Raw genomic sequence first — 27,233 nt, 5'->3', positions numbered from 1 at the left:
ACCTTTCTTGCTCAGTGTGTCACCAAACAAAAGATCTCTTGGCTGCACCCATGGAAAAGGAGAGCTGAGATCCTGGTCCTGCAGGTGGGAAGGCAGGAGGAGGCCAGTGGCCAGCTGGGCTGCAGTGAGGTTTAACAACCTAGACAAGATGAGGGGAGGGTTTTACATTTGCATATTCCAGTCTTGCTGGACTGTAAGTAGCAGTGCTCCTCCCAAAGCATGAACAGCTCACCACCCACACTCTTTCTGGTCCACCTGTGCTGGAATCATGAAGCTGGGATAATATGTTGGCATAAGGTTGTCTACCTTCTTCGGCTCTAGCTGCAGTTTAAATCAGCTTAAATACAATTTAAATTTGTACCCACTTTGATAAAACCCAGAACCATCAGTGTCTCAGACCTACTGTGTACAAAATCCTTCCTTGTTTCTGGTGACACCACAGTGAAACACATTTTGGATGGATCTCCACCAAAGGAGAGTCTATCTTGCTTAAAATAAGGCATTGAGCTCTTTTCCCTGTCTGTCACAGCTTTCAGGCTAATGGGATGTTCCAAGTGGGGACAGGAGGAAGAAACGAGCACACTGCATGCAGGCAACCTCTAGCAGGTGTTGGAAACCACACTTGGACAAAACAAATTAAAACAGGGGAAAGAAAAACAGTTTCACAGTCAGGGGGAGGGGAAAAACTACTCAAGGATGGATGGGGAACACAAGTAGCTTCTTTTGCCTCTCTAGATCTGTTGGCTGCAGCCAGGGAACACTGAAAATAGAAAAGAGTCCTGCCCTCCATAGTAAAGTTTTATGCAAAGGGAATTGTTTGAAGGAAAGGGTTCCTGAATTTCCCTGCAGGAAATTTGCTATTTCAAGTTTTTACAGCAGAGGTGACAGACTTGGGTAGTTTGGCTGCATTGAGAAACAGCCCCAGCTTTCTGAACTGAACTGACTCTAACTTCTGGGGATGTGTCACTACCCCAGTGATGGCTCCAGCATTTGACTGGTTACTCCCAGAACTCTCCCCAGATCCCAGGAAAGCAGAGATCAGCCTGGACAGCTTTTAAGAGCAGCCAAAGTCCAGTCAGCATGGACATGGACTAGAAGAATCATCTCTGTTGAATCCAAACTTGTCATATATACATCCTCAGGTGTTTTAGGTCAGGAAATACTGAACAAACAATTCCTCCCTGTTTGGCTGCATCTTTGACCTCTGCAAATGGAAGGTTAAAAACCATCAGGAAGCTAAAATGAAAGGCTTTGAACTCCCAGCCCTCTGGATCTCAGCCTGATGTTTGGGAGAAATCAAAAGCCTCAATTCAAATGCCTGGGAAATGGGGCTGAGCTTTGATTGAAAGATCCTAAGTTTGATAAGCTCTCAGTAGGTATGTGAGGGTTTGGGGAGAACACAGGGATTTAGCTGGAGGTCAGTGTTTAGGTGAATATTGAGACTGTATTAAACAAAAATTCTGAGCCAAATGACTTGCAATGACAGCAGCAACATACCCCAAGCAGAAGAAGAGGTGAGCATGGAGGTCAAGTACCAGAACAGGGAGTTTTTATCTCCCAAAAACAAACCGTTCTTTTGTGCCTGTGCTTCAAAGAAGATGTCACCAGATTGTGAGAGCTCTTCACCTGCCACATCCCTCTCATTACTGGAATGAAATAAATGGCAACAGCATGAAAACAGCAACTCAAGCAGGAGAACAACAGGTAGACATTGAGAAAAAGGAGAGGGAGAAAACAGGGTGCAGATGCAGGTCTTGACAGGGTGGAGAATTAGGGCAATTACCGTTTCTGAGGAAATGCCAGGAATACAGCACAACCTAATTTCCCCAATTAATTCTTCTGCACTTGAGCTGCTTTGTGTGAAGGGCTCTTAAGGTTTCGAACAGGAGGAAAAAAAAGAAAAAAGACTCAACGTTTGTTTTTCCCTCAGTGTAGAAATGGGGAAGTGTTAAGGGAAAATGTCTGGCTAAAACACAAGATGATGCTGTTACATCTTCCTTTCAGGAGATAAGGAGCTGTGCCACAAATTCAATTTGCAGAGTTTTTTATAGGAGCCACAGAGATATCAAAGACCAGCACGTTCAATATCACACTGACTTTTCCTGCACGCAGAGCACACCAGGACAGGCACAGAGACACTTCAGCCACACACCCACATTGAGCATTCCCTCACCTCCCCTTTCCAAACCTCCTGCAGCTTAGGAGGAATCTGGTTTCTCTGCCCTCAAACCCCCAGTCAGGGCAGCTGTGAGGCACCATGGCATGAGCCATCCATACCTCAAGAGGCATACAGATGTCATCGAGGGGGAGTGATGGCAGTAAGAACACGGAAAAAAATAACAAATCAGGGGTTGGAGTGATGGGACACGTGGGATAAACAGATGTTGAGAAGGGCATGTAATACTTTCAAACACAGGCTCTTGCACATAGGAATATTGTAGCTCTGCTTGGCTGGCACATCTGTATCAGTCACATCTCCAGGTCACTATGAGACTTTTTTGCCCCTACTCTTGTAGGTCTGACAAAGCAAGATATATTTCTATAATCCCAGATAAGAAGCAGAAAATTAAAACACTTTTCACTTCTAAGTCTTCTTCCTAATAGAACATAGATGTGAAACCTTCCCAAATTCTGAGCAGAAAGGATGTAGAGAGAGCAGCATATCACATTTTCCTCCTCAGAGAAGGGCTAGAAGAGGAAAAGGTGGCGCACAGATGCCTCTGCACAGCACTGAGGTGCTAGGAATGGTGCTGATTGTGAAGCTGAACGTGACACACACATTGTACCTTCTACAAGAGATCCCCCACAACAGCCAGCATGGCCAGGGACTGAGCTTGCCCCTCCCCACCATCAGCACTGAGCTGAGCCTGAGGACACTGTCTGAGTGCACAGCCTGGCTCATTCTCTGTCCAGAGCTGACTTACAGCCAGTGTACACTGGGTCTACCATAAAACCTGAGAGTGGCAGCTTATTTTCTCTCCCAAAGTAAGGCAGTACCACATGCCAGCTAGAAATTCAGAGGGAGTTTCCCTCCCCTGTGCCTGTTGGCCTTTCCCTTAGCAGGTGATGGTTCAGAGCCCCAGCACACTCATCACAGGGCTCCATCCTGGTGCTGACAGGGCTGGGCAGCAGTTCCCCTGTGCTGGGATCCACCTCTCATGCTGCACACACACTGCATGAGCTGCACAGCAAAACCACAGAGAAAGCACCAGGGGGCTGACAGTGGCTGTTGTGCAGCTGAGGGATCCACAGGAGCTCTAAGGGGCTCTGCCAAGCCTGCACAAAAAGGCAGTAGGGAGAGTACAGCTGACCCTCTGCAGAGAGTTCAGAGCTGGTGGGAACAGAGCACCAGTGATGGTGTGATTATCTTTGGAGCCCTCTATGGAGAAGACTGTGGGTCAGACTAAATCCAGTTTAAATGCAAGGCTTGTCTGTTTGTTAGTCTTATCTACCATGCTGGATGAGCCTCCAAAGGAGCACGACCCAGGCAGCTGCTAAATCTCAGTGACCTATTGCACACATGGAAACTTCACTGGAAAAACAACTGGCTGTATCCATGAGAAAGAAGCCAATCTTGAATGGCAGAGGAAAAGAACAACAGTAAGAGATGGTCAAGATGAGAGATTGCCATCAGAAAGAAACCTTAAATGGGTACTGAAAATTATCAAGAATATGGGGGTTTTGCTGGCCATTTTAAAGAAAGAGAAGAAATAAATTGTTTACACAGTAAACCTTCATGCTTCAGAGGAGGAGGGATCCCAGACTTTTTAAGGAACACTGACCTAAGGCCAAAGTCATAGCAGAAATTTTTTGGTTCTGATGGTCTAAGGGTGTGAGAGCCAAGGTTCATGGGAAGAGATATTAATCTTTTATTAAACCAACTGATACAACAGAAAATAACAATAAAAAAGAACTCAGAGAGGGTTTGTGCACCTAAAATTCATTCTTTCTCCCCCTTCCAACAATATCGTGTGTTCTATTAAAAGATATTGCTTCTTCCTGCAAACCTTGTTTCTCCCAATCCAAACAATGCTCCAGAGTGGTGAGGACACAGAAATGGGGAGCATTTTTGTCATTATGATTATCTCTGTATTGCTAGAAATAAATTTAAAAAAAAAAATCAGAGCCCTTTTCAAGTCCTGCATATGTCTTTTTTTTTGACAAGCAGGTGTGTTCTGCTTGATGAAATGACCAGGAGAACACTCAGGATTGATCTCTGTGAAAGGATGGAGCTAAATCCCTAAGAAGTGTCAAGCCCAGCCCAGGATTTGGAGCAGGATGCCAGAAGAGTAGGACAGAGGAAATATGGGCAGAGGAATGTCTTCATGAGGTTTAATGTCTACATAAATCCTTTCTCTCTTTGGTATGTGACTTCACTGCTGATGTCCCACCCATGTCAGGACATCACCTCAGCAGTTATTAAGGAGTCTTGACTACAGTTGTAGACTGTGTTCTCATCTGAAGATGAAGAAATACTGCCCTGGACAGCTGCCACGTGATTTTGTTTTGTAACTGAAGTATGCATTTAGGGGAAAAAATGGAAAATTATTTTGGTATTACTGGAGCTTGGGTGGGTCCAGAGCCACAGAAGGGCTCTTGGAGCGACCAAACCCCAGTGTGCAGGGTGAAAGAGCAGCTGGGGATTCTGATCTCAGCCCTGGTGATGCCCCCAGCTCTGACACTCCCCCACAGCCACCGAGACACCCTCCAGGACAGCACTGGGCAGGCACCCTGTGCCTCACTTGCTGCAGTCTCCATGCCACCCTCAGCTTGGCTGAGGCACCATGTCCCTGACCTGCAGCGTCCCACCACCTGCTGTCACAGTCCTGAGTCATACCTAAAAAAAATCGCCTACTCACACCGTTTTTTAGAGAAAACAACAAGGAAAATGAAATCCGCCCAAACCTTTCCTCTCCACTGTGGATATATTCCATCCCGCCTTCCCACAGAGACCCACACCAAAGATTGCACAGCACGTTACACAACACAGCACAGAAATGCTCCTTCAGCAGCCCGTCCCTCCCTCTTCTCACAGAAGCTGGGCTACTTCTCCCTGGCTCCCCAGTTCCTCCACTTTCCTCTGCTTTCCAGTCAGATGCTGTTCCACCTCCCCCCTCCACTTCCACCTCCACAATCATTTTCTGTCCATTCTGTCTTCTCGAAAGGAGGTTAAAAGGCAACAGCTGATGGGATCCCTCTGTGATGGAGGAGGAAGAAGATGCATCAGTCTTCAGGCAGAGCATGGAGAGCTTGCAGAGAGGGGGGACAAGCCTCTCTGCTGTTTTTGTTACGCAAATGTTTGTTTTCTGTACCCAAATGTGTAACAGAAAATTAATCAGCTCACCTTTGTTAAAGTAATTTTTGCATCCCACAAATGCAGGAGCCAGATGGTGTACTTTCTTTGTCTTAAAAGATTAAAAAATGGGAAAGAAAGGAAATGGCTAGGAATTAATCCTCTGCCTGGAACACGGTAATATATCCACATACCCAGTTATCCAGGCTTGCAGGGCCTGGGCAGGAGCAAACACAGGGACCCAGCAGACTGAAGAGAGTGCTCACAGAGACCTCCAGTCCTGTCACGTTGTGTCAGCTTGGGGTGGGATTTCTCCCTGTGTTTCCAGAAGATGACAAATTACAGCTTCTCCCAGGGCTGTAGCTTGGACACACCAAGCAATATTTTCTAGAACCAACTGAAGCAGAACTTTGCTCCAGGTCCCACTGGCAGGCTGTCTGAAGGGGAAAGCTGCCATGCACAAACGCTGGAAAACAGAGTTGGAAACTTCACCAGGCAGATCATGAATGTGACCAGGGACAGCAGTGAAGACTGAAAGTTCAACTCTTCAGCCAAATCTCCAACTTTCATAGGTGAGACCAAGGACGAGTTTGGTTCTCCCACTTGAGCTTGTTTGCTCATATTCTGGGAGGAGTGTGGTTGGACTGTGCCTGGAGGGGGGATGAAGGACACCGGGCCCCTGGAATTCTCTTTGCTGGCCTGAGGAGGCTTCCCAGCTCTGTCACCAATTCCTGCTTTGGCCTTGGGCAGGTGATGTAAACCCTCTGCCCCTCATGCCACCAGTGTAAATATGGGCAATCGGAACCTTATTTTGCTAGAAGCCTTCTTTGGACTTTAACACAGATAAGGCCTCAATGAATTAACTTTATGATCAACGGTTTTAAACAACTGAATGTAAGTGAAAACAAAAAAAAGGAAAATCAACTAAGAACAAAAGGCTGTGATGGTCTGAAACTCAGTTCTTGCTCTGGTAAGTAGGTGATAACAGTTCACTGGGAATTTGTGTATGCAGAGAAAAGCTCGCTAAAAAGTCTTCTGACACTGCATGAGACAGCACGGAGCAGTCCTCAGCAAAGCACTTTGCACAGACAGAATGAGGGCTACAGGACACCACCACAGAGAAGACGAAAAACCCCACGACAATAAACTGGCCTGTGGAGATCATCTCAGCCCTCCCAGCTGTGGCAACAGCCAGCAATTTCTCCCCTTGCACAGAGGGCTCTTGGTGCTGCAGGAGCACGAGCTCGGCTGGGATTGTGTCCAGCAGTGCCTTGGTTGGGGCAGGATTTACAGGGCTGAAGGGAAGAAGACAGGCAAGAACTTGGGTAATCACATGTGCTGCTTCTCATCCTCCCCTGGGCTCTTCTCTTTCCTACTGACATTTCAGCAGTTATGGGACCACATCACCTCTCTTTCCTCATCAGTGCCCAGTAACTGCACTGAGACCTTCTCCCAGCATGGGCTTTTCTGTGGCACAATGAAGATTGGTTCCCTCACTGGTAATTAAACCCAGTGGCAATCCAGTGTTCTGGCCTGGGAGAGGTGATACATCTCAGCACAAATCTGATCACGTTTTTCTTCCTCCCCAGCACAGTAATTGCACTTGGCAGCTATAACATAATGAAAACTTCCGGAATTGGGTCAAGACAATAGGCCACCCCTTTCTGGGTAGCTGGGAGAAATCATCCTCCATGCCAAACACACATGTTGCAAGCAGAAATAAATCAGCCTCCGTGCAAGCATCAGGATAGAAACCCCGGCTCCCTAGCCTAAGAAGCCCTTCCCTGCTGGTGGATGGCCCAGAGACAAACTCCTACTCCAGTGTGCTCAAAACAGTTCTCACATCACATTTCTCCTGCAGCTGGGAAGGGAAAAATGCTGTTCCCCCAGGGATGCTGCCATCAGGCAGGCAGGACAGTGCAGACAGGTACAGAGGGAGTGTGCAAGACAAGGGAACAGTGTGAGCACAAATCACAGGAAAAAAGGCTGGAAAGGCATTCCTGGCTCATCGAATCTTTCCCCAGAGATGAGTACAGGATTAGCCTCTACACTAAACTCAGGCATTTTTGTCTAGCTGCTTCCTGAACTTCTTTAATGACAAGCTCTCAGCAACCTACTCCTGGCAAATTATTCCATTGTTTAAATTATGACCCTGCTGGAAAAAAAAATGTTCTGAGGTCAAACCTAAATTGACTATTATTTCCTCTTCCATATTTTATGCACTTATCAGTCAGTCTTTCAGTTGCCTTCTCTCTAGGTCCCTGTATTAAGTTTCTTTAATCTAACACCAGAGGTCACAGCCTGTAGTATTTATCATCTCTCTGGATTACCTTTAATTTGTCAATGTCTTCAAAAAACAAGGAATAAAAATAGGCAGTAAGGATGGAATGATTTCAGAGCCATCCAAAAGCGTGTGACTGTGTGCTGGGGTATCACAGAATCCATGTAGGCATCAGCATGGGTGTCAGAACTACAAGCACGGCCAGGACTGAACAGGATTAAGGACAGTGGTTTAGGGATGCTTGATCAACTTCTGTGCACATGTTTCAATGAGGTAATAACCAAGCAAGTGAGCCCAAGGGCTCCAAAAACTGATTTACTGTAACATTTCCTATCTCCCTTAGCTCTGAGCATCAGAGTGCCACTGCAGCTGCCTTACCCTGTAGTAATCAGTGCTGTAGACATCTCTTGACATCCCAAAGTCTCCAATCTTCACCAGCAGGTTGGCTCCGACCAAGCAGTTCCTGGTGGCCAGGTCTCTGTGGACAAAGTGCTGGGAGGCAAGGTACACCATTCCAGAGGCGATCTGGCTAGCGATGTGGAGCATCTGGGATAGCCCTAGCTCCCCTTTGGCTTGTCGAGGCTGCCCATCCACGAGGATCATAGCATCTGGGCCGTGTGCCCTACAGGGAGGAAAAAGCAAAAAGCACAGAGTTGGGTCTCACAAGTGACCAGGAGACAGGAATCCCACAGTCACTGTTCTTGCTGGATGGGGACCAGCCCCCAGCTCTGCACTGTGAGGATAGAAAAAGACGTAAGAAAAACCAGGAGGTTGAGGCTTTAGGGGAAAAAGTCACCATTCTGGCTTCCTCTTCTGAAATTCATTTTCTGTCCCATGACAGTCTGGCTGTGGTTCTGCTTCACAGGAAGGGGAACACCAGAACTCTGCAAGCTTTTTCTAACAAAGCCTGTTGCCTGTCTGAGCTAACAGCAATTGGCAACAACTTATTGCAGACTGCAGAGCGGGTCTATAATGGCAGCGTGTTCTTATCCCTACATCAAAACTGCTGCTGACAGGAAACAAAAGCTGGAAAACCAGTAACAAAAGGAAAAGGGGGAAGCGATGGACACCCTTAGTGAACAGAGAGGGATGTGGTCACTGCAGACCCCAAGGCAGTGGGGGGTTGTGCCAGGAACACCCAGCCTGCCCCCCCAACCCCAACCTGCAGGCAGACTCCCATGCACACCATTCCTCGGGACGCTCCCTGGGAGGCCATGCCTGCATTTCTCCATGACAAGACCTTTTCTATCAGTGTTTTCTGAGGCAGGACACCACCACTGCAGCCTGCCTGGTGCAGACAGCAGGGTCTGTTGTGGCCCTGGGAGGCACGAGGAGCCATGCCAGCACATGCCACCACTAACCCAGCTGGAACGTGCTGATCCTGGTGCTTCCCCTTGCCTCACCAGTTAATGTTTCAGGCCACTAAAACTCTCTGTTCTCTGGGAAGCCCACAAAGGTCTAACAACACTGAGGGGAATTTATTTATTGTGCTTTTCTCTAGGAAACTGGGTCTAAAGTGAGCCTCTTCCATTTTACTGCTTTTCCAATTTCTGCAGTTAAACTAGGAAAAGTCCATCTGAGTGTCTTACAGACTCCCAGTGTCCCTGGCCTTCAGTGTCCAGGAGTCACTGTCTCCTGCTGTGGGCTGGGTGAATTATTCCACGATAAAAAATGCTGCTGGCTGAGGGATTCCAAGCAGCTCTGCATCATCAACCCTTCCTGACCCCTTGCAGCCCCCATTCCTGACCAGCAAATGCCTTACCTGACAAAGCCCAGACTCTCCAAATGACCCCTTAGGCATTTTCAGTGCCTCTTTGCAGGGTCTAAGCTCCCTTGTCCCAAAAGCCATCTTCCATTAGGACACAAAGGGTTTTTTCACTGCCTACCACATTCCAGCAGGGAAAGGAACACATAGCTGCTTTTTCCAAGGCTGTACAGGAAGGAGAAGCTGGCAGCTAAGCACAGCTGGAAGATGAGAAGTTGCAATCCCAGGGACCACACACCTGGAAAAGTTTCTTTTCCTTCATAAAGGCCAAAGATAATACAACAAGCTTTCTTTTCCAATGAGACTGGAGATGAATTTCATCAGGCATGAGTGTTTCTCAGACACATCCCAAGAAAGAGTTGGGACATGGGAATGAGGGGTCCATGGCTCCAGCATGATTTCAGCCTTAGGAACACACTGCTGAGTGAAGCAATTCCATCAGGCATTGGCAGTGGGCACACAACATCTTTCTGAGACACTGAGAGAGCCTGTTTTGCACTGTGCTCTTTGGAAGGTTAACTAGAGCAGCGAGAAAGGTTGTTCCTCAGCTGTAATATCTGACTCCTCTAAGGAAAAAAGGTTGCTGGTTCTGCCAGGAAAAAGGATAGGTCAATTTTGAGTTTTTCTTTGTGAAGCACTTGAAGAACAGCGTCTCTCACTCTTTTTCAGACTGCCTGCCTTCAGTCACAAGGCTGAAGCACTGAAATAACACTGCATCACCAATCTGGGCTAAAACACGCTTTCAGCCCAGCTCCTGGTTTCATGCTGGTGGCAGAGTTCAATCTGCTGCTGCTGGGAGGTTGCTGAGGTCTCCAGGTATGACAAAAGAAGGTCCCAAGTAACCAAGGCTGCTCCCCCTTGAATGGGGAGCTCTGTAAAGCCAATAGCCTTCACTCATCCTACCTTGACAAAGATGTCTTGGATTTATCCAGAGCTTGAGACAGGGACTGAGCTATAAAATCCTATTCAATCTACCCACAACCATACCAAAATGAGGACGAAAATCAATGCAGGAATGTTCCCAGCTCACCCACTGCCCTGCAAATGCCCCAAAGAAGCTGGAGACAGGTTTCCACTTGGCAGAGGAAAGAAGAAATCTCTAGGATCCTTCCTTATATTCTTCTGGTGTGGCTGATTGCTTAGAAGTGAAAACCTCAGGGAAAAACTTGTGTTTCCTGGTCAGAAACTGTGCTGGTAGAAAAATAGTCAGTGAGTGTATCCCAACTCCAGATCTAGACCTGCCATGCACAAGACTCTTGTTCCTCCTGCAATCATATTCACACTTAGCAGTCAAAACAGGAAAATATCAAGGGTCCAATTTTCTAAATATTGGGAAATAAAACTACTAATTATTTCAAGAGGTAAGTACCACTCCACTTGCATGCAGGTTTCAGAGTGGAATTTCTGTTTTGTGGCAGAAGAGCATCATAAACATCCTCCCACAGCTGCTCCCTGGCCCTTGGTGCTGATGGATACAGAGCACACAAATGATCTGCCTCAGGCTGATGAAATGGTTGAATGATGATGGGAGGCATTGGGAGCTCTAGAGACAGAGAAGGTAATTAGAGCAATTCTTCAGGCCTTGCCTGACTTCATGAGTAGCCTGGTGCCACAGGTTAGGGACCAGGGAACAGGTATGGACCCCACAGGCACTGCCTGAGACTCCTCCAACATTTCTCAGGTCTTTTCTGAATGCAGGAATGAGAACCAGTGACCAGTGAACACCCAGGATGCAAACCAGATCAAGGACACCAACAAATTTCTCAAAGGAATATTTTGATCCTTGTGCTGTTGAAGCAGGAGCTCAGTGGCTGAGGGAGTGATGGCAAGTGGCCTTTCTGCTTCAGTGGGACATGGCTTTGCTGGATGTGCAGGGCTTGGAGCTGCTGACAGCTGTGGCTTCATGTCCTTCCGTCGCCACAGGGCAGAGAAGGATCACAGCCACGCTCCCTGCAGCTTCAAACTTGCTGAGGCAGGAGATCAAAACTCTGGTTTCCACATCTCCTGAGATTGCCTAAGGGAAAATATTGGGATAGGGCTACTAAAGCCCTAAATCTGGTGAGTATCATCACCTCCTCCAAGCTGCCCTTGGAACAACCATCTCTCACTTCTCAGCCCACTGAATAATGACACCATTGGTGCACCACTGAGCTAGAACAAGTTTCCCCAAGACTGTGGGGCAGCCCCACAGCACCTCCCATGGCCTCATTCCCACATACCTGAGGAATTTGTTGAGATCACCGTGCTTCATGTACTCGAAGACCATGATGAGCGGGTCGCCGTCACCGCACACGCCGTAGAACTTGACGATGTGCTCGTGCTGCAGGTTGGTGAGCAGCTCTGCCTCCCGCTGGAAATCCTTGCGGGCTGCCAACGTGGGGTCTTTCAGAGCCTGGAATGGGGGATGCAGACACGCACAGAGTGGGCTCAGGTGGGGGAAAAGCCAGAACAAAGGGGTCACAGCATCTGCGAGGAGCTGATGAGGAAGGGAGGGGAGAGGAGCCACTGGCCCGGTTGTGCTGGTGGCACCACGTTTGTGTATTGTTCCTGTAGGTACTGTCCCACTGGGCTCCCCAACTCATTTCCAAGGCAGCAGCAAACATACCTCAGAGGGTAATAGCTTCCAATTATTCCCAGCTTGGGCAGAATTTATACTGGTGACCTAGGGGCGAATGGCTTCATATCTCATTATTATTAAAATCCTGAGCCAGCCAGTCCTTGCTATCTGTCTTTTATTTTGAAATAGCTGACTACACTGCCTTTATTCAGAAGATGGATTTGCCTGGCTGTGCAGTTATTGTGTGGATTTTTCAAACTGCCTCTGAAGAAGGACACTGTCAAGTCTTTTCTCATAATTTTTAAAATCATGTTTTTATTCCCTGCTGTTTATAACAACTCCCCTGGCAGACTGATGCTGAAATCAGTATCCTTATTGAGAATATCTCATCTCCCACAATTTGAGAATGCCATTTTGCCATTGCAAGGCAGCTTGCAGGCTTCAGGTGGTGTGGACCAGCCTGACATTGCAGAGTTGCCATGAAGATGTTGCTGTAGCCGTAGCTGATGACAAGGGAGGATTTTCCAGGGTTGGGTTTTGGCTTGTGTGTGCATTTTTGAGCAGTTGCATTAGAGAGTTAGCTTGAAAGTAGCTTGTTGTCATCTCAGGGAGTCAAGGGAGGGAACTTGATAAAAAAATTTAAGTCCTGACCATTTGACAAGATGAAATGGCCACAAGAATCAGCACAGTCTTTGCAAAAAGGTAAGAAAATGAAGAGTCTGGTTTTGAGTTTCTGGCTGTGCATCATATTCTCTGCATCCTCCACATGCCAGGACTGTTTAGGACCAATTCTGGCTTTAACTGTGCAGCCTAACACGAGCTGAAAGGGACTCAAGTCCTGAAAAGGACTCAAGGAAACTTATTCCATTTATCCTGTGTCAGTCTGATGTGCACCAGTTGCCCTTTAGTGGTGGGGACACTGGGCAGCTCTCCCCTTACCTACACACAAATACACCTTCCCCCTCTCCCCGTGCCTTGAATCTCCCCATGCAGACAGCAGAGGTGGCCTGAGCAGCTGCAGGATGCAATTTATGTGCAAAAAGGGATGATAAATATGCATGGAGGATGGGGCCCAGCACTCTGTTACTGCACCTGGGCTGGCCCATGGTGCTGCTGGCTCTAGAGACTCCTCCAGAGAAGGTGCTTCTCCCCTTGGAGCAGGCCTGCTGTGAGGCTTTTCCCCAAGCCTTAGGACACTGCCTCATCTGATTCTGCCCCTCCCAAAGTGCTATTCACATGGCATAAATCTATTTTAATTCTTTGCCCTTTGGGATAGCTTGACTAGAGATATTTAGATGAATGTTAGTTACATGGTGCAGATGGCAAAGCATCCATCCCTATCTCAGGCACCCAATTACTTTTAGTCATTTAATATCTTCATAATGTTGATGCCACCCTATTTTTCTGCAGGAAAATAGTCCCTTCCCCCATCACTCTTTTCTCCCCCTTTTTCCTGTGGTTGCACACAATATTTCAAGCTGCAGTGAGTTTAGGTTTCATCTCCTTCACACACAATCATTTTTATAAGGTGTTAAGATTGTAAGTTTGTTGATATCACACACCAAAAAAAAGTTATTAACCCCCTCCTCATTGCTAAGGTTGCACAGCCAAGCATTTAAAAATGAGGAAGCTGGAAGGGATAGAACAGGGAAAGAAGACCAGAACCAAAGAAAGAGAAGGGATGTCTCAGTAAAATCAGTGGAATGCCTCTCCCAGGAAGGTTTAGGGTGGATTTTTTTTTTTTTTTTGTGTCTCCATCACACAATTCCTCCATAACTTCTGGCAAGTCCCTGAGCATCTGCAGGTTGCAGCTGTCCTCATGAAGTGCCAGTTGTTCCAATATTACCTGGAAAATCCCCTCTTATGCAGCCTCAGGGCCAGGTTTCCACAAGCTCCATGTGTTTATTGCTGCAGCAGGGCTCACTCTGAGTCAGGTACCAGGTGTCCATGGGGCTGGAGAGAGAGGTTGGTAACTCCACCCTTCACCTAAAACAGATCTCTTCAGTTCAGTTTTCCTGCTTGTGCATCTGCCCTCTGCAAAAGGGGATGATACAACCCCAGTAACTTGCTGGGGGGCTGTGAAAACAGGAACACTCACATCTAGGGGGCTTCCAGCACAGGAGTGATCCCCACAATGGAGCAGCCCCAGAGAAATTAAAAATAAGGTGTTCAGAGGACATGCCCTGAACATAGCCCCTCCAGCATTTCTAGTACTTGACTTTGTCACCTTAACACTCTGCTGGATATAGTGTTTGTGCATTTCTTAGGATGCTTTTAGAAGCAAGCTGAATAAAACAGGAAGCTTGTCCATGCCTTCACATCAAAACTCAGTTTATCTGCAGGGCTGCAACCTTTAGATCTGCTAAAAATCTGAGTCCATTTAAGTGAGAGAGCAACACAGCCCCTTCCCTTGGCCCTGGGAGAGAGTCCCTGAGAGCAGGGTAGAGGCAGGCCCTGGGCTGTGGACTCAGCTGCCCTTAACCAGTGTCCTGCTGCTGCCCTGAGCTGCAGGGACTGGGGGGGCAGTTCTCAGCCTCAGCTGGGGGCATGAGATCTTCAGGAATTGCAGCCAAATCTCAATTTAATATGTAAAGCCTTTATTCCTGCTTTTTTTTCTTCCCTCAGACTTATAACGTGGCCCAAATTAGAGGGATTTTTTTCCCTGCCACTCCCAGAGCTGGCAAGAAGCCAGATTCCAGGGCCCTGCTCCAGATCTGTAGCTGTATGATCTTGCAGGATGAAAGGCACTCTGGAGATGTAAGCTCATAGTAGCAATTAACAGAAACAAGTTTGGATGCTGTTTCTGCCTACATGCAAATGAAACTCTGCAGAGACTCGGGAGCCAGGCTTGCTGAGGGATGGCTGACACTGATAGGCATGTACCAACCCTATAATCAAACAATTAATCACGTGGGTGTCTTCATGTCCTCAGCTTTAACCCATCTCAGAGGTGAGAGGCGCAATCTTGCACTTCACTGCTGGAGCAAAAGGGCACATCTGAGCTAAAAAAAAAAAGGCTTGAGCTGCCAATGATTAGAACAAGTCACAAGAAACTGGATGCCTCCAGCTCTTTGGAGAGAGTGCTGGAACCTTTTCCCTCTAGAGCATCGGTTCAAATGCAGACCTTGTTCCAAGGAGCTAGGAAGCTCCTTTGGTTAAATCCAAGGGATTAAACTATGTCTCTGCCCACTGGTGCCACTTGAGAGGAGAGCACAGTTCTGCACTGAGTGTTCTCCTCTGCCCAGAGCCACACTGATGGGGCACAGCTCCCACGAGGAATGTCACAAGGATGCAAGCAGCACAGCACAAGCCAAGCTGAACTCATGTTGGCTTAAAATACCCGAAACAGGAGCAACCTGTGGCTAGGCAAGCAGGAGCAGAGTGGAGCCGAGCCGAGTTGCTTTGCCCATCTTGCAGCAAATTGATCCCAGAAAATTGGCTCATCATGCTTAGCTTTCATTGCTCATTTCTGCTGAGGCCTTTTTATGTTTCAGCTTCTGCATGTTACACAAAAAGATAAAATCCAGAAGGAGCAGGGCCACAGTGCCTGCTGGAGGGAGTTGGATCCACACTGTACTGCTGCAGCTGCACAGGAGCTCCCAGCCCAGCCTCTCCTCCCTGTCTGTCTCCTGGCCATGTCAGCAGGAAGGGAGGCTTTGGCACTGGTGAGAACAGACAACCTTGAAGCGGAACACTGAAACTTTGTGTGACTAAGTAGATTTACCACAATCTCCGGCATCAGATAAATCTCCACCCCTGGCCCCCAGCCCTCCCCTGCTTCCCTTTCCCACACAGGCTCATCCAGTCTTGCTTCACTGGCCAGCCCCTGCCCTACTCTCTGCCATTTGCCCTTGGCATTTACCTTCACTGCCACCAGCATTTTGTCGTTGGTGGGGCTGAGGTTGTAACACTCGGCCAAGAACACCTTCCCAAAGGCACCTTCTCCCAGCTCCCTCTTCAAAACGATGTCTCTCCTCTTAATATGCTGGACGTCTGTTGGAGGGAGGGGAGGAAGAGGGAGAGGGTTGAGGGAAGAATGAATCAGGGTTAATTCAGTGAATGGAAAACAACTAATTCAATTTTCTTGCAAGCTGCAAGGGAACTGAAATTGCTTCGCAAAAATATCTACGGGGAATCTTTTTACCCACCCACAGAACGCAGCCATCTCTGTGATGGAGTTAGTCTCATGCAAAACATCTGCGAGGAAAGTACTTGAGGTTTATCAGTCCTCATGACAAGCTCATGGCAAGCTTGTCCTCAGGGAGAGGAACCTTCGGGGCAAATTCTGCTACAACAACATCAATCCCTTTTGAATGATCCCGGAAATAATCCATCTCCTGTGAGGTGTAGCAAAGGTCATATCCTTCCAATGAAAGGCCAGGTGAGATTAGAAGGTCCTGTTGAGTTTTGCATTTCATCTGGGATTAGTTTAAACTCAAACATGACAGATTTTTGAGGCTGAAGCTTGGTAAGTCAAAGCATTCTCAGGAGGAGGAGGACCAGTGACCACCATGCTCCTTAGGGCATTAGCAGGAGCTGGCTGCAAGTGCTGAGTACTGCCCCACAGCAGGACCCTGACCCTGCAGCCTTCCCCTACACGACTGTTCCCTCAGAAAGAAGGTCATCCCAGGCTACCATCACTGGCACAACAGATGAACTGAACCCATTAGTTTCAATGATCCTTTCCACTGACATTTAGGACAGCGAGGACTGACAGAGAATAGCAACCGAGCATTCAGGAAGAATCACAACAGCAGTAGCTTTAATTTACCAGAGGTACAGAGGCCAATGAAAAGTGGTTTGCTCAGTTAACAGGTCATTCCTGAGGATTAAATCTGCCCAGACACCAGGCACCTACAGGGGCTGGTTAGTGACTATGGGATATCCACTGACTCTGTGCCACCATTAAATGCCATGGGTTACTGGGGGAACTTGCTCTCTTCTGAGGACAGTACTAAGGCACAGCAAACCTCTAAGCACCTTCATGTCATCTCAGCACCCCTAGAACTCCTCAGCAATAAAAAAAAAAGATTTTATTTAATGCTTAGAATGAACTGTAGAAGCAGTTAGAGATGCACAGCCACCACAGGGTTTTCTGAAGGGACAGCATCCAAAACTTCATCTCTATGAACTGTCCTTCAGTGCAGCTTTCCATCACCATGAGAACTGTGGCAGCACAGACCACTCCCAGCTCCAGCCTGATGGTCATGAAGGCCAGTGGAGAGCTGTGCACCCTCCTCCAGTGCCCAGTCAGCAAAAGCTGATGTATGAGAGGGCTCCTCAAGCAGAGCCATTACGTGGGACAGTGCCCTCTTTCCACTCCCATGGGATGTTCATAACCCTGAATCTATTTGCTCATAAATTGGACCACTTTTGATCCCTTTTCATCTCTTCCTTGTGCCACAGGAGCTGTAAATGTATGTGTCCCTTAGATTAGGTGTGTTTCCCTTGGGGCACTGCAGATGAAGGAGGTGGAAGTGATTAACTCTGGGTTTCAGACTGGCTGCAGGGACACGTCACAATCTGCCACCAGCTCCTGCCACCAGCTCCTGCCACCCAGGCACCTCAGCAGGCACCTGTATCAACCTGAGGGGTCACGTGCCTGACAACAACACAGGTACCATTTAATGCATCAAAAAGCCAATGGAACACAAGCAGCCTAATGGCTTTCGTGCAATTAAGCTTTTTTAATTAGGAGCTCAGAGGCAGGTTTATGGAGCTGCCATCTCTTGGCCCTTGGCTTGCTTGGGAAGATGGATGCTGCAAGATTGCACAAGCAATGGGCCTTGTAATGAAAGACACCTCTCTGGGAATTCCCATTGACCTTTCTTAATTGTTCAATAGGCTGAAAACTGTTTCTTACCAATATTAATAAAATTAATAACATTAAGGCACAGGTTGGTAGACACATCCAAAATGACTTTGGTTTTAAACCTGCAGTGGCAGCCAGGGAGAACAAATCACATGTGGGCTTTGCCTTCTCCACCTGGTTTAGCTGAGTGTTTAAGGAGTACCTGGAGAAATCTGAGCTATAATGTGTTGAAATGTAAAGCAATGCACCCGGGTGAGGAAAATCCTAATATAAGAAAAGCTCAAATGGCACCAATTTACTTAATAGAGTAGAGGAAAAGGGGTTTATCCTCTTTGGCTTGGCAAGCATTTCTATAGCACTCATCACTACGTTACCTTGGTCTTACTGTATTGACAAACCACATATTTGCATTCTTGGTCTCCCAAATAGCAACAATCAAGAAAGCTGTGAGGAATGATCTTGTACTAAGAGGGGCCCAAGGATATTTTTAAAAACTCAGAAATGTAGCAATTACAATAGGATTGTCCCATTTGGTGTGAGGTGAAGTTAAATAGGAAACAGCCTCAGAAAAACCAGCAATACTGTTTAAGAATTTTTACACTTCTGATGAGTAACCATGAGAACCATGGCAAACCTCTCTTTCCAAACTCTCCAGGGTATTGCCCAAAACTTTCAGCTCCCAATATTTCCTCCCAATAACATCTTAATAAATTATCAGACATTTCTGAGAGCTGGCATCCAAACTGTGTAATTATGTCTATATTATTAAAATAATATCCCATCTGTCTCCGAGACCGGATTTTACAGCTAGTTGTTAAGAGCCACCTGAGAAGTTTCAGGGAAAATTTATATGAAGAATTAAATGTGGTATTGTGGCAGATAGAGTTGAATTGAGAGAGAAGCAATCCTTTTGCAGTAGTGGACTTGTGTAGCACTGTTGGATTGAAAGTTAACTTGGGTGGTTATAAAAATAAAAGGGTCATGAAGTTAAGTAGTTTGACAGCAACTGGACAATCTAAATGCAGAATCAGAAAAGTACATTTGCTGATTGCAATTTCTCTCAACCTCAAATAGCCATAAATTTTCCTTCATAGTATTTTAGGCACAAATGGAATAATAAGTGAGTTATAATAAATTGCTTTTCCACATGCTGGAGGCCTAAAGTAGTGAAGTTTAGATCAAATTCTTCCCTTCACAGCGAGATCAGCACTATGAGTAATTCTAACCCACTATAAAATACAGGTTTAACCACAAGGCAGTGACAAACCCCTGTGGCATGGTGTGGCCAGCAGTGTTTTTTGTGCTCACCTTCCATCTCTGCACTCGCCCATCCTGGCTGTAACTCATGAGGAAGGCCAAATAGCCATGAAAGATGCTGTGCTGCAAGGGCACCTCAGAGGTTCATCTGCATAAATCTGTTTACTTCCTCCTGGAGGAAGCCGAGCCCTGTCTGATAAACAGCTGGTGTTTATTTGTTTTAGGCAGGCAGTGCTGTGCTAATCTGTCTCGGCTGTGTTGCAGTCAGCCCTGTAGACAAGGTGTATGCAAAGTTCCTCTCCCTAAGTACCTCTCTTTTTATTTTTTTCCTCCCCATGTACCATTTATTTATAAAAACAAGACAACAAGACAATTCATAAGAAGATCCTATGCAGAAGCCACAGCAAGACCTGACAGGAAAATAAGCAGAATTGACAGCATGATGTGAACTCATTCAAAGCCATGCTGTATCTACAGGAAGGATGTGAGTGCCTGACACTAAAGTAATTCCACTTTACAAGGAAACATCTTCCAGTCCTTGGTTTCGGATCAGTATGTTTTTTCATGACAGAGAAGAAAAGTTGTGCAGATTCCCCACCTTCCTTCTTGTTGATCAAGATTTAACACACAGAGAAGGTGTTTCAAACTTTGGCCTTCACTGTTCCTCTGAATAGCCCATTAACCACATCACAGAGCACCTGACCTGCAGCTGGTTGGAAATGGCCCATGACATTAGCTCAGTGATGGCAGCATGGGGGTAAGTTAGACCATTAACAAGTCTGGGACCCACTTCACACATGGTCTCCGAAACAGAAAGTTTCCCTTTCTCTGGAAGAGCCAAGGCAGAAGGATGGCAGCTTTGGATCTGCAAAGGGATTTTTACCTAACCACCTCTGAAGCTTTTGCAGGGCAGATGACTTGATCTGTGCTTAAAGTGAATTTAGTCAGAAAAGTGGCTCTCTGAAACCAGAAACTTCTTCCTCCCCATCACTTGCTCCCATGTGTCCTCAGTCATGTCTGTTCCTCTCCTCAAGACAAACACCTTCTGGTTTGCTAAACTTGTGAACCCAACAAAGCCATGGGATACTGGGGAAGAAGAGGGAACAAGATTAATTCTGCTTTCCTCACACATCAGTCTACCATGTCCCAGTGGGTCACTTCTGCACTGGCCATTGTGATAGAGCCTGGAAAAATCAGAACTTTTCCACTTACATCACAGAGTCAATGATTCTTCTCCCATCTTTTAATCTCATATTGCAGAGTCTCTCTATCTTATGGCAAGGGCAAGACAAAGAGACCCTGACTCAACCTCCAAATTCCAGGTAGAGCATATGGCACTGGTAATAGACTGTGTGCAGTGGAAACACCTTGTTTTGAATAACCACCACTTTTCAATCACATGAGCAGATATTGGGAAGTCAGTATGAGTACATTTCATGAATCTAATTTTCCAATTACTGTCTCATTCTAAATCAGTCCTGGGCATCAGATGAAGAAGAGATGGGTTCAGTGACATGGCAAATTCTGCATTTCAAATTCCCATCACAACCAGCATCTTTGAAACCATGGTTTGCTAATACTCTTGAAACCTGAATGCACATGATTGTGTTTGGACACAGATGACTACAGTGGGAGGAAAATGGACAAATCAATCTCCAGAGTAAACCATGAGCAGTGCCACTAGTTAAGTTAGAGCAAACTGCAAAACTACTCATGCTGGATCATTTACACCAGGTCAATTTCAATTGTTAAATTAATAAATTTCAATTAATTCCTCACATCTTCTTTCAAACTCCTAAACAGTGAGCAGACTTCTTGTATTTCTAGTGGGTTTCCTGACCCTGGACTATTAATTCACAAACAACCTGTAGCTTGCTGGTGGAATAGACCAAAATTATAGACATATCTCCTTTTACTTTTGCTGACCTCTTCATTGGAAGATTCCTCTTCTAGCCTAGAAAAGACCAATATCAATTTTCTATAAATTTTTCTTCCCCCTGCCACATGTAACTCTGTTTTCTCTAAAGGTAGGTCCTTTCCTGCACTTCTCCATCACCAGCTCCTCCCTGCCTTTGCTTTTTCATATCATGGCATTTCTTCTCTCTTTTTATCCTCCTCTATTTTTTGCCCCTCTTGCTGTTCAAGCCCTGTTTTAAACCTGATTTATTTTAGATTTGTTTCTAGGGTATCCTGATTTGGGTCTGATCCTGGGCTCTTTGTAGATATGCTCTTGATTTTCATGAGCTTCTATGCCTCATTTGCATCAACAGCGCTGTATAAATGATAACAACAATGACATTTTTAAGCAGTGGCTGAGTCATTTGCTGTAACAACTAATTTATGCCAAAGAATTGTCTCTCTTTTCTTTCTACATAAGTTGTCCACAAAAAGGTAGCAAAGTTCTCACTTAGTCAATGTGATTCATTCATTTCTTCCTCGACACTGCTGGAATAACTCTTGTGAATAAATGCTGCACAGCTCCGCTGCTCCGCCACAATTAAAATCAAATAGACAAAGCTTACAATTTACACTGGAAATCTTGTCACCACCACATGTAAGTACCAAGCAGAGAGCCCTTCATGTCAGGCAGTCAATCACAGCCTGGATGGGAACCAAACTCGATGAGTTACCTGATGTACCCAATCAGAGCAGAGCTCACACATCGGGCAGGACCAGATTAAAAAGCCCTGCCACTGGAGGGCTGGCAAGTCATTCTCTCACAGATTTGTCTCACAGAGAGAGAAGATAACACATAGGCAGGGTGCACAGAGCCTGAGTCTCCCTCCTCACCTGGTTCAAATCCATCAAAATCAATGGGGGATATTGATTTCAATCATGGACTGCTGTGAAGTACATGTAAACAAAGGGAGAATCAGTCCCACACCATTATAAAAAATGGAGACATAAACGGGCTGTTTCTTATCTCTGCCTGGACTCCAAGTAGGTAGCCCTTCACTTCTGGTGGCTTCTCTCCCAGCTCTGACATGAGCCACCTCTGGGAAAGGGCCCAGGTACACGTTCCAACAACTCGTCACGGTGCCCAGACACTGTTTTTTTGCCAAGTTCCTCTGTAAGGCACCCTTCAAGGACTTGGACTCAAAAAAAGTCATGATTATAAGCACCAAGCAATCCTGACACAAATCACAGAGATTTATGGAAAGCATATCTGAATCTTTGGGAACTTGGTAGAGCAACCACAGCCTTCAGCTCAGTTGACGATCGTACTCCTTCGTAAAGACCTTAGGAGAAAGCTGTTTTATGTTTCTGCAGTTCTTTTCATTTTCTTACCATCCGCTTCATTCCTTGGGAGCAGCACAAGGCATGAGTGCAGCTCCCAGGTGGGAAGGAGGCTTTATTGCTCAGCTGACCCAGCAGACCCAGAGCTAATGCACTACACGCTGCTAAATGGACCTCAGTAAAAAATAACAGGCCTTGACGCATTTAGCTGGACAATCTTGGCTAAAATAATGATCCAGTTATACCAATCTACACCAGGAGCTAAAGTTCAGTGCAATTGAGTTCAGGAAAACAGGAGAGGAGCAACCTCTGCATCCCAGATCTCTGATGCTTTGGAAATACCTGACATCCACCATTTCCAAGCATACCTCTGGCAATCAGGACATCACCAGCTCCTCTGGCTTTTGCTGCTGCAATAGCAGAAGGAGAGAAGCCCTGACCCAAAGCGCTGCCTCTCAGCTTCCAGCTGACTCCAGCCAGCCCTGATTTGAGGGAGAGGTGCTGCAGAACAGCCCTCAAGCTGCACAGAGGGGTGTGATTTGCAGCTAATCCAGTGACTGGATTAGCACTCTCTGAGCTGCAGCACCAGCTCCAAAAGCAGCCACACAGAGACCACCACCACCAACAGTGCTCATGTACAGTGCTCTTGGAGCTGAAGGGAAATGGAAAGGGAGTTTTTTGTGTGTGTGTGTGGTGTGTGTGTGTAAAAGAGCTGATAGAAAGGCAAAGCACAAGCACCCCTTAAACCAGCAATTCATCACAAGCAACTCCAGAGCCCGCCAGGCTCCCTCACCAAAACACTGTGACAACCACCTGGAAGCAAGTGACATTACCTGGTGTGACATATCTGCAAAGTTTAAACCCAAACCAAAGAAAATTCTCATTTACTTCATGGGAAAAAAAATCTGAAAAATAGTAAAGTTAGAATGCAGTCAGCACTGTTCCACACTCACTTTTTAAGCAAAAATTTCTCTCTCACCTTAAACCACCTGACATTCTTATTAAAAAAATGCACAACTTCAATCCCTTCTCATCCATTTCAGTCCCATAAATCTGAGTACAAACCACTTAGCAATTATTTTAAGAAGAGAGCAATACAGTGTCCCACAGCTACTGGGTGCTGAGCAGTCTCATCCAGGAAGCACAACACTGCATAGTCCTATAGAACCAACTGCAGAACCAAATTATCCTGGGGAGATCTAAACAAAAGGAGATAAAGCAAGAGGAAGGATACTGAGCATCACCCCCAGCCTGACAATGACTACAACAGCAAATGAAAGAACCCTTCAGCACATCCATGCCTTGCACAGGAGTGGGTTCTTGCCTTTGAGTCAGAATCTACCTCTTTCTCTTTGCAGATTTATGACTTTCTGGAATTAGTCAAGCAAAAGCTCATATCAACAGGACCTTCTCTTGATCCAACAAGGTAAATCTCTTCACCTGAGCTGTTGTCAAAGTTTAAAATGTCCTTTAGTATAGAGACATTGAAGACTTTTCCAAAAGAAACCAAATGCTCCCAAGGCTCCCTGTGGCTGTCAGGGTTGGGGTTAGGCAGCAGGCAGCTGTAAATGGGTTCCCAGTTGTGCCCCAACCCAGTCTCTGCTTAATCTGCTTGTGCTCAAGACACATTTCAAGATCCTCTCAGGTTAAGACAGTCACTCTGGTCCCCCTTGCTACTGTCACCTCTACAAAGCCTGGGGACAGGTTCACCCTGTGTTTGCCAATGTCTCTGCATGCACCAACTCCTCCTCAGCTGCCTCCCATGGGAACACAAAACACTGCTGATGAGACCAAAACCTTACTAACATTCCAGGCAAAAGACTTAAAAAACATCCAATGATTCCCACCATTGTCTGCACCTTCTCAAATTCTGGCTGACACTAGGCTGGAAGGATAAATTGCCTTTCCAGCTTCAGCAGCTTCTGTCTCCTTAGACATCCAGCACCAGCTTCTCATCCTGAGGGGACACTTAGGCTCTGCCTTCTGTATACAAGGTTAGCAGACAGCTGGCACCTTCTGAGGATGAAGACTGAGAATATCAAGACATGGGTAGAGGGGTAAATGAGTGGGCTGCAGAGGTCCTTGCACTGGGTGAAATGCCCAAGAGCCCCACGACAACGTATCACAAAAGAGATCTTACACAAAGCACTGTCCTCACCAACTCATTGATACACTCCAGCAGCTCTTGGAAACAGGGAGTGGGACTCTTGGCAGGGTGGGAGGGAAAAGGGGAAGGGGAAAAGAGAGGGGAAGGGGAGGGGCAGGGAGAGGGAGAGGAGAGGAGAGGAGAGGAGAGGAGAGGAGAGGAGAGGAGAGGAGAGGAGAGAGAGAGAGAGAGGAGAGGAGAGGAGAGGAGAGGAGAGGAGAGGAGAGGAGAGGAGAGAAGAGGAGAGGAGAGGAGAGAGAGAGAGAGAGAGGAGAGGGAGAGGAGGGAGAGGGAAGGGAAGGAAGGGAAGGGAAGGGAAGGGAGGGAAGGGAAGGGAAGGGAAGGAAGGGAAGGGAAGGGAAGGGAAGGGAAGGGAAGGAAGGGAAGGGAAGGGAAGGGAAGGGAAGGGAAGGGAAGGGAAGGAAGGGAAGGGAAGGGAAGGGAAGGGAAGGGAAGGGAAGGGAAGGGAGGAAGGGAAGGGAAGGGAGGGAAGGGAAGGGAAGGGAAGGGAGGGAAGGGAAGGGAAGGGAAGGGAGGGAAGGGAAGGGAAGGGAAGGAGGGAAGGGAAGGGAAGGGAAGGAAGGGAAGGGAAGGGAAGGGAAGGGAAGGGAAGGGAAGGGAAGGAAGGGAAGGGAAGGGAAGGGAAGGGAAGGGAAGGGAAGGAAGGGAAGGGAAGGGAAGGAAGGGAAGGGAAGGGAAGGGAAGGAAGGGAAGGGAAGGGAAGGGAAGGGAAGGGAAGGAAGGGAAGGGAAGGGAAGGGAAGGGAAGGGAAGGGAAGGGAAGGGAAGGGAAGGGAAGGGAAGGGAAGAGAAGAGAAGAGAAGAGAAGAGAAGAGAAGAGAAGAGAAGAGAAGAGAGAAGAGAAGAGAAGAGAAGAGAAGAGAAGAGAAGAGAAGAGAAGAGAAGAGAAGAGAAGAGAAGAGAAGAGAAGAGAAAGAGAAGAGAAGAGAAGAGAAGAGAAGAGAAGAGAAGAGAAGAGAAGAGAAGAGAAGAGTCTTTCTGGTGAGCATGTTTTCTTTCCACCAGCCAGGCCCCTAGGTCCCCTGCTGCCAAAGCACTCAGAATAAAACATTAATTCAATACCACACATTTAATTACACATTATTTGAAAGTGAATTTATTTAACAGAGGAAAATAGTCTTCAGAGAGCATCTGCCTCCTTCAGACTCAAGCGTCTGCAGGGAGGGGGGCTTGGAGAGGAGATAGGAGGCATAATGGTTTGTTTTACATCAGCAGCTATTGCTGTTCAGCTCATCCCTTCAAAACAGGAGATTTTAAGGAGATAGAGTTGTGTTTTGCAGCAACTTACCAGCTGATTTGATTTTCCAGCTAGTCTTCACTTGATTGGAAAGTGCTGCTGCAGACAGATACCACTTGTCTTTGTGTTTTACTATTTTTCCAAGGGAAAGGAAGGATTACTGGTGGAGGGTTGGAGGGGGATTGGCTGCCTCTCGAGGGACCACGTGATAGTCAGATTTCAGGCTTAAGGCTTCAACAACACAGTAATCAGACACTTAACAGCGTCCTATTGCCAAGACGGATAATCACAAGAAAGTGGGAAGGGACCAGGACTCAGCAGCAGCCTGGCAGCTTGGAGAATGTCTCCCAGCAGGAACACAGAGGCTTACCTTCCACCTTCGAGTCACAGGGGCTCAGGGCTATGGGCTGCCCCAGTCTGGAGCTGACTGCACAGCTCTGCCTGCTACAGCAGGGCCAGGAGTCCGGCAGAACCTGCTTTCAGCAGCCTTGAGCCTCACATTTCCGCAGCCAGAGCTCCGCTACAGAGATGGAGCAGACTCCAGGGCCTGGTGCAGGCAGCAGCCTCTCCATGGCTGAGCTGCTGCAGGGCCAGAAATGAGTTCCTGGATCCTTTGAAGGAAGGAGTTTGCTCACAGTGAACTCAGCCTTGGCCTTTGCTGTCCTCTGGTATCCCCACAGTGTCCCAGCAGGCAGATGCCACACAGGGCTGGCTTAACTGGTGCCACATGAGCCCTTCTCCCAGCCCTCATCCCTGCACCGGCTCTTCCTCACACTCCTTAATTTGGGAGCAGCACTGAAAAGCTCCATCATCCTTGCAACAGCCTTGATTAGACTGCATTCCCCATCAACCCAAACAGACATCAAGGTGTGCCAGGCACCACCACTGCTCCCTCCAAAAGCTACCAGCAGAGCTCAGCCCAGCCAGTACTGACCCCCACAGACATCCCATGGTCAATCATTGCCCTTTTTGGCCTCAGCAGCCAGATCTTGCTGGTGTCACTCCCATCCCAGCCATCAACCTCTGTGCTATGCTGCAGCATGCTTGCACACCCATGCAGATATTGCAGCACAGGGTCCAGGTCACTGCATTAAGCTTTTCCTTCTAATTTTGAGTATTTAGGGGGTTTGATACTACTGTTTCACTGTTGTTCAGTTGCTGCCCTGATTCACAGTCTGAAGGATTTATCCCACACCATAATTGCTAAAAAAAATCCAGATATACTGAATATGTTCTGGAAAATATGTGACTATTAAAAGGATGGCGCTAAAGAAAGAGGTATGGTTTGGAAGTGTTCAGAATAAAACTGTGATCTCCCTTGCAAAGTACAGAACAAGAACTAACCCCAAAGTTGGGTGCAAAATGAAGAAGTATTTTTAGACAAAGTGCAGTTTCCACCAGATGTGGAACTGCATAAAGACTTTCAGAAAAATCTGTTGTGACAGAATTCCTGGACTTTCTCAAAGCAGAAAATTTGGTGAAAGGGCCTTGTGTTCTGCATTTTCCAGCTAGAGCTCCAGGCAGGTTGGAAGTGCTTCTGATTGTTGCCATCCTCACCATCATCACAAAGAAAAAAAGGAAAAGGACAATCTTGAAAGAAATGTAGCATCATCTCTCTCTTTTTTTTT

The 27,233-nt window shown here is 46.8% G+C and overlaps 1 protein-coding gene across 2 annotated transcripts in view; it reads right to left on the bottom strand.

Annotated features, from left to right (window-relative positions):
* Window positions 1-27,233, bottom strand: part of NTRK3 (neurotrophic receptor tyrosine kinase 3) — a 204,178-nt gene that overhangs the window by 23,081 nt on the left and 153,864 nt on the right. For both annotated transcript variants that reach the window (XM_053954740.1, XM_053954741.1), the window contains exons 13-15: window positions 15,759-15,889; window positions 11,559-11,731; window positions 7,953-8,196 (exon numbers count right to left, since the gene is read on the bottom strand). In XM_053954740.1, the coding sequence (XP_053810715.1) occupies window positions 7,953-8,196; window positions 11,559-11,731; window positions 15,759-15,889 (548 nt within the window). The remainder of the gene's footprint in view (window positions 1-7,952; window positions 8,197-11,558; window positions 11,732-15,758; window positions 15,890-27,233) is intronic.

Source organism: Vidua chalybeata, chromosome 13 (assembly GCF_026979565.1).
Source record: "Vidua chalybeata isolate OUT-0048 chromosome 13, bVidCha1 merged haplotype, whole genome shotgun sequence".
Lineage (NCBI taxonomy): Eukaryota > Metazoa > Chordata > Aves > Passeriformes > Viduidae > Vidua > Vidua chalybeata.
Note: the sequence above shows the minus strand (reverse complement) of the source record. Positions and strands in the feature narration are given on the sequence as shown.